The sequence below is a fragment of the Nyctibius grandis genome, chromosome 9 (assembly GCF_013368605.1).
Source record: "Nyctibius grandis isolate bNycGra1 chromosome 9, bNycGra1.pri, whole genome shotgun sequence".
In the NCBI taxonomy this organism is placed as follows: Eukaryota; Metazoa; Chordata; class Aves; order Nyctibiiformes; family Nyctibiidae; genus Nyctibius; species Nyctibius grandis.
Window position 1 is genome coordinate 8,494,682 of NC_090666.1, and position 7,888 is coordinate 8,502,569.

The window sequence follows — 7,888 nt, forward strand, 5'->3', positions numbered from 1 at the left end:
CATAATCAAACTTACATGGAAAAGCAAATGCCCTGGAAGGCTATATAGCTGGGGTGGGTTTATCCAGCTCCCCTGTGTCCCTCCACTATCTCTGCCTCAAGCTCTGACAAGGGCTGGGTCAAGTTCTGGTTCCAACTTTCTGGCTTGTGCTCATGTCGTATGCTATTTTTTCTCCTGTTTTCCTAGGCTGAGCAGGGCGCCAGCAGCAGAGGATTTGGCCTCCAGGATGCTTACAGCCTTCCCTCGAGGCCGCATCTCTGCACAAAATGCGCTTCTTCATGGCTTCTTCAGCCCTCTGCCTCCTCAGCTCTATCAGGTTCCTGCTGGTAAGTTAACTCTCAATTTCATCTCATCAAGAAAGAGCTACTGCACATGCCATTTATTATGAGTTTCTTCTGTACTTTGAAAGTCCCTGCCATTCACCCAGATGTCTCTCTCTGTTCTGCCTGCCCTCCCTCCCCACTCCCGTATGCTGCAAAGTTTGCATCCCACTGCAAATTTGACAGCTTGTTTTTCTGTCTTCTTCCACTTGACCACAGTGTTAATACTAGAAGGGGACCTGGATGGGCTGCCGCCATGGTACCTTTACAAAGCGGAGGTGTATATGCTTTGACAGGTCGTTTCTCCCCCATTCTGTAACCCCAGGGGCCCGGAGCTTCCCCTCCGGCTGGCTCACACTGTGTATTCAGTGTAACTCACATGCCGGTCCCTCCTGATGTCCTGAATTCCCAGCTGCTCAGCGTGATGTGCTAGCCCCAATTCCCTTGGACCGCTCCTCCTGCTCCCTTTTGATGTTCAGAGACAACAGCTGTTCCTTGTACCCCGTTGCACCAGTTCTCCCTCAGTTTTACCTGCTTTATTTTCTTCTTCCCTTGCTCCCTTCTTGTAAGCACACAGCTGCATACACACAGATCTGCCTCTCCTGCCCTGAGCTGACAATAAATACAGGGTCTCGCAAGCTACAGGTTCTGTTCCTTGCTAGGAAAAGCTCCCTCCTATCGGGCAACAGGCCAGAGAGCCCAAAGGGGAGTCCCTTTGCCTTCTGGGCACCCACTACACTAGTTAGTTTGGTGGGTTTTTTTAAGATAGGGGCAATTAAGAAGCAGTCTTCTTGGACTGTGTTGTCAAGCTATTTGAAAACCTAATTTCTGGCTCCTGGGAGACATCCCAAGTGAAGGAGCAGCCAGCTAGCGTCTCTCCCAAACCGCTGCCCTTCAGAAGGTGCTCTGTGTGTGTATGTGCATGAGTGAGAGACATCTGCATTCCTTTTCTGTTCACCCAGCCACAGAGCACAAATCTACTTTGACACTTTTAGAAAAATGAAAAGATGGAATCTCGCAGGAGCCTGCCTGTGCCGGGGGGGGAGGAGGGGAGCACGCACAGCAGGAGGGAAGTTGACTTTTCTTTATACATATAGGGTTTTTTCCATGCAGAGTTTAAATTATGCCTGATAAAAGGAGTTTCGTGGATGTTTCAGTTCTTTCAAACCCTCCTGGCTTCCTCCCAATTAAATGAGGTTTGTCAAAGCCACAGGGCTCTGCTGCTGCCGGAGAGGCGGACAAGCACTTCCCGCAGTGACATCTCCAATCCCCAAGGGAGAAGATGAAAGTGTCAGTGCTGAGAGAGAGAGAGAGAGTGGAAAAAAACAGGTACAGAGACAGACAGAGTGAGAGAAAGGAAGAGAGTGAGAAGAAATAGAAGGAATGAGAAAACAGATCGGCATAATGTGTCAATCTCTCCGACACGCTGCCAGACAGAGGATAGATTCATTTCACCTGGGTTTATGCACTATCCCATATTTATTATCCCCCATATTGTGGTGGGAAGTACCCCGTGGACAGGAAACTGCATGGCGTTATCATAGCAACCAAGGTGTTGGGAACAGAATCAAAGTGCACAGGGCTGAAACAAGTACAGTACAATCATGCAAGACCATATTCATGAGTGACTCATTAAGCCTGTAAAAATTAAGCAATTATGAATAATTCCCCATGCAGCCATCCCCATTGCCATAATCATGCAAGATATTTGTTCTCTCGTGTCACTTTGGCGTCACAATATTTTGGAATTTAACTGTATCATTTTAAAATTCTCGTTGCTATGATAACACAGTGCGAGTTTGAAATGTATTCTGCTCCCACTTTGTTCTGGAGGATGCTGGCTATTAGTCCCTGTCCTCTGAATGAGAAAGTTAAAGCAGAAGGGCAAAGAATGAGCTGGAGATGAAAGGTGAAGGGAGGAGGGGGTTGATCCCAAGGTGTGTGAGACAGTAAGAGAGAAACAACATTTGAAAAAATAAAAGGTTCCCCATAGAAATTATTTTCTATTTTTATGAAATAGTTGTATCTGTAACTGTCCTTTTTATAAGTTGCTATGACAAGCTGGAAGCTAGAGGATGTTTTTCGAAGGTCAATTCCTGGGAAAATATAACTGGAGAAATCAGTGTTTCAAAGATAAGTACCCCTCCAAATAGCACGTTTCTGATTACTGAGGGGAATGCTCATGGCTAGAGGCTGCCTGCTGCCCCTCGGAAGGAGGAGAGGGAGCACGGGTCTCTTTGCTTCCTGGTGGTCAGCTCCTGCAGAGGGGAACAGGTTGCTGTTGCTTATGCTCATCTGGATGCAAAGTGCTAGAAAAAAGGAGTAGCCCACTCTGTAAGAGAGGGAGACTCTCTGTCTCCTGAGTGGGGCTGGTCCACAGATGGGCCTTTCCTACAGCTGCTCGCTCCTGTGCCTCTAGCGCTAGAAGGGGCTGCTAAGGCCCAGGTTCAAACCTCACTCATGGTCTTGGTGGCCTCAATTCTACACATTGCCACCAGCACCTGCGGATATAGCAGCAGAGGAGAGGAACAGGAGATTCTCCAGCTTCCTTCCACTGTGGCTAGTAGCCTAAGGGGTAGCAGTGATGACTTTTCATAAAACTGGAGCATTTGCTCTCCTTTTCTGGCCTAAGCCAATCCTGAGACAATTATCTTTGTGCAGTGCAGCCCTGCACTACAGCAGCTCTGACAAAACTTCAGTCTAACCCTTTGCCACCTGCTAAAGCAGAATGTTTTCTGTCCAATTAATCACTCCTGGAAGAAAGATAAGATCCTTGCATCAAGAAAGCGTGAGCTGTGCTCTCAACTCAGTGTCAGTCCTGAAGTGCAAAGGGCCTTCTGAGAAGGTATCTCACTCTGCTGTCAGACAGGTCAGACACAGTAACAATTGCAGCTTATTATTCTTAGTTATAGATTTGGTTTATTTTCGTTCTCTTTTGCCCTCAAATGCTTTAGAGCAGGCTCGCAAGCAGGGAGGGTAAGCAGTGGGATTTGGGGCTAGCACCAGTGCGCTCCCAAGAAAACATACTGCAAGAACAGCTCTGGCTGAACAACCCAGGCACATGGATCAGATCCCTTCCCCACCAAACCGATGTCCGGGCTCAGTATAGACCTTTCTCACAGTTCAGGAGACATTCGACCCTGGACATACTATTGGCATAGCAGTTAGTCATCAAGTCCAGTTTGTGCTCCGTGAGGAAGATGATTGCATGTTACGTGGATGTGATCCTGGCTTTGACTTGGAGGGACTTGCTCCTTTTGGGTACGGTTGGTCTCTGATTGTTACCTCCCCCCAGCAATTCAAAACCAGTGTGCCAGGTGGTGATGACACTGTGCGGTTTCTCCTAAAACAGCCCGCTATTCAGCTTTTCAGAGACAAGGAGGAGGGAGGCTTGATGTTGACAGAGCACTGTCATTTTACTGCCTGTTGCATCTAAACTAATGCAAAGCAAGCGTAGGCAATGAGGAGGTTAAGGCTGCAAGCCATTGCCTACCAAAAATCCCATTACTGTTGGAATTAGCCAGCGCTGGTAGATGTTATCACAGGGCATGTATAAAGAAGATATAGCTTTCATGGACATCTTGTTTGGGTTGGCTGGTTTCCCTAGGTTCTCCTACATAGCTAAAAGGTTTATAGAGTCACGTTTTTTACCATCTCTGCTTTGCCACCTCTGTATACAGCAAATGGATATCCTTCACTGCAAGGAAGGATACAGACACCTAGAAAGTGAAGTTCCCACTAGGTATATGAATCTGGTTTAAAATGTGTCTTAATAAGGCAATAAACCAAAGTTGGTGTTGACCAGCAAATCATCTGTCACTCCTGAACCAGAAGCGTTCTTTTCTGTGAGGTGATAAAGCAAATCTTCACTTAACTCAGGAAAAACACCCCTCACTTCACCTGGCCTGATCTCCACAGTGGTGGAAGTTATGCCTGCGTAAATACTGACAGGACACTGAGGTTTTGTATTCTGTCATTAAGCCACTACCCTAGGAAAGAGCCATTGCAACATCACAGCAGATGTGTGCCAAGGGCACAGGCCTCTGGAGATGTTGCCCTGCTTAAGCTCTTCCCTGGGCGCTGGCCTGGAGCAGACATCGTGCTGGCAGGTACTGGGCCCTGTTTAGGAGCACAGGGCGAAGGGGAAGACGGGAAAAGAAGGAAGGTTTCCTTTGCTCACTCCCCAGCTCATGCTCTTGCAAAAGCACAACTGGCGCAAAGTTTGGCCCACATGACTTGTGGAAACAAAGTCCTACAGACATGGATCAAATGCTCTGACTCCCATTGATCTCACGCCAGAGAATCTCTATAAAGGTCTTATTGTTCAGGGAGATGAACTGCTCTTGGGGGGGAGTGCTGTTAATACCCTTCACGGAGGCAGACACTAATGCATCAGAGGTTAGCAGATGTTTTTCTGTGTTTTGTCTAATTGCAAGTTGTATCTGAGGTTTCTTTAACTTCCATTTTCCCTTTAACACCCTTAAATGCAAATCTGAGAAGATTTAGTTGTCTTGTTTGCTGTGAAAGACATCTGGACGGGAACTCCCATGCAGTCATTTCCCATCCTCAGGTGCACTTCTGCCTTCCCCCAGTTATCAGCAGAAAAGAGCAAATGGGGATGTAGTGATCGGATTTCTAAGGCACAAAAGTTAAAGCTAAGTTTGAGATTGTGACAGCAAGCAACCATGAGCCTAGCAACTCAATTAGCCTGAAAGACAACTATCTCATTAGCTTTCCTAAAATGATATAAATACATAAGAATATAAAAATTTAAAATAAACTCTCTCTATTGACTGTCTAGATGACTGAATTTCACTGCTCAATTTCTTTAAACACCCACTTTAGTATTTATTTATTCTAAGCGTGAAGCAGCTACGATAATTAGACTGTCAGATTGGGTAAGTTAATGAGGAGTCACTGGAGTGGAAGGTTTTGCATTTGTGAGGTTGCTGAAGGAGAGAAGCTCCGTGCCTTCGCTCTATCTCTTTTTTCTTTTTCTTTTTTTTTCCCCTCTGCTGGGTGGGAAAGAGAGAGCTTGGCAGTGCGTAGATCCATTTGAATCCTTTTGATTAGCGGGTTGTATTCCTACCGCTGTTCTACCAAATAGCATTTTGCTGGTTGCTCCAAGAAAAAGAAAAAAAGAAAAAAGAAAAGAAACCGTAGAAGAGATTTCTAGAGAACAGTGCCTAGATTAAAGAAATCATTTTCCAAAAAAATCAGAAGGAACAGAGCTGTGAGAAATAGGATCCTGAATTAGTTTATATTGTGGCTAATGTTACAGGAGAGCATTAGGGAAGTAGCACAGTGAAGGAAAAGGACCATTTTGCAGCCTTCTCTTTAACCTGATTTTTCCACAGGACAATCAGTGCTCACAGTTCCAGGAGTGAGACTGCAACCTGAAATCTGTGATCTGTTCACTTCTTACCGAAAAGGCCATCTCTCAGGAGGTTCAAGCAAGTTTTGGTAGAAAGCAGAGATGATTGACTAATTCTTGGGTAAGCGCGTAGTTGCCACTGTCAAAGCTGCTGCCATCATCCTTATCACATGAATTCCTTTGTGTGTTGAAGATGGGAAAACAGAACTGATACCCAGGGCTGGATGACCACATCCAGGCTGAGGACAAAGTGGGGAAATCTCACATCCAGAGAGAAGAGGTCAGCAAGCCAGTAGCCCCCAATGCACAATGCTCAGTGGTATCATGGGAGGTTTGGGAGGTTTTCATCATATTCCCAAGTCTCAGACCAGTGCCCTCTCCTCTGATGCCTCCCCAGTCAAAATATTGCTTCATTTCCCCATTGCTTAAACTGACCAAATTGCTTTGTTCACCTTTGTCCTTGTCTATCGAGTTCACATTTTATAGCTTACTTGTTTTGGTTTCACTCGCAATGGAACCTGAGCTCAGCTAGGCAAAATCTCCTTAGCTCATAACATCCTTGGGTTTAATTATCACTATTTTAACACGACACACCTCAAAATGATGCTTCAGTCTCAACATTTTTCATCTCCTTTTTGTTACAGAAGACCAAAAGATCACTGAAAATCACTGTTATTGAAAGAAATTACCAGAAAATACGCTTTTATTATATCCTGTCTCTTTGTTTACTCTGTGCATTTGCTAACAGCATGTGTCCAGTCAGTGTCACCGGCTGGGTCTGTGCTTGCAGGGCAGACCTGGAAACTGATCTTGAGGCCAAATTAGTTTGACTGTCTTATTGTCTGCCAAGCTAAGAGGCAACCTAGCTATGATAGCAGGGCAAACCTCAGCAACCCATCTGTGCTTTCAAATGCATGTAGATGGCATGTACCTGCTATAGGATCAGGTCCCAGCACTCAGTGCCTGTTCTCACAGCTTCTCTCTACCCCATCTGCCCTCATCATGTAGACAACAGCAGGCAGACAGGACAGCCTCGAGTCCTTTCGAGAAGGACCTGACACTGCCAGCCCTGTGACCAGATTGGGTTTTGGAGGCAGCCTGAATACATTCCCTGCTCACCTGCTCAGCTAAGTGCAGACAGGGCGGCTGTTCCCTCTCTGTGATCAGAAAGGAACTAATCCTGCCAAAAAAGCTGGTTGTCAGTTCCACTAAGGCTTCTGGGACAACTCACTTGAGGAGGGTATTCATGCTTCACTGTTCAATGAACTTGGATTTGGCCAGTTTTAACAGATTTTGAGAGTATTTCACAATATACAATTTAAAATAGTGAAACCGTGAAAACAGTAGGAGATATTCTTAAACATTTTCTTTTTTTTTTAATATTAACCTGGCCTCAATGTGATTGTGACTCTTTTTTTAAGCTGCTTATAAGACATACTAAACAAGCTTAAATGTCAACTCAAGTTTTCTTCTGTACTTCATTACAGGGAAACATTCTATAAGTTATGCTGTTCATATTAGTAATTCTCTTTTTACAAAAGGCATCTGGATTCAGACATGCAAGCAAGGTTATAAATGAAACAGTAATTTTTTTGTCATTTTAATAGGCTACCAATGGAAAGCAGGGGGTTCTGTATGCTTTTTCAAATCTAATCAGAGGTAGATAGACATCTAAAGCACAACAGCCTCACGCTGGCACAGGAGAGAATGGAATTTCCTGGGAATATAACGAAACTGGCCAGCCTTCCTTCATTGACCAACATGAGTTAAGTTACAAAAATAGACAAAACCAAAAAACTAAACATACCAGGCTGAATCATGAATCCATGGGCCCTGAGCAACACAGCAAGGGACAAAACATCATCACAGTCTCCTACTTGTTCTCCTTCTGGTTTCAGGAAGGAAAGAGATAGTGCCAGGCGTCTATCCCAGGGTGATACAGACTCCATGTCAACACTCCATCCATTTTCTACCCTATTCCACCTCTTTCCCTCCACCTGATGAGGAGGAACGTATGGATCATTGGAATCTGCTTCCGTTCTCATGCTGCCTCTCAAAATGCAGATAAACAATGCAGTGCCTCCTATATGTATGTGCTACTGTACTAGCTAAGTGTAGTTGAATCTACAGGAAGATTAGGGCTTGTTTTAAACCAACTGCTAACAAGAAAAGTAACTGAAGTCGCTAGCCCTGC

At 45.1% G+C, this 7,888-nt stretch overlaps 1 protein-coding gene across 1 annotated transcript in view; it reads left to right on the top strand.

Annotated features, from left to right (window-relative positions):
* The window catches only part of CDK15 (cyclin dependent kinase 15), a 36,299-nt gene extending 30,512 nt beyond the window's left edge, over positions 1-5,787 (top strand). The window contains exons 12-13 of the mRNA XM_068407945.1: positions 187-326; positions 5,678-5,787. Of these exons, the coding sequence (XP_068264046.1) occupies positions 187-326; positions 5,678-5,787 (250 nt within the window). The remainder of the gene's footprint in view (positions 1-186; positions 327-5,677) is intronic.
* The last annotated feature ends 2,101 nt before the right edge of the window (positions 5,788-7,888 follow it).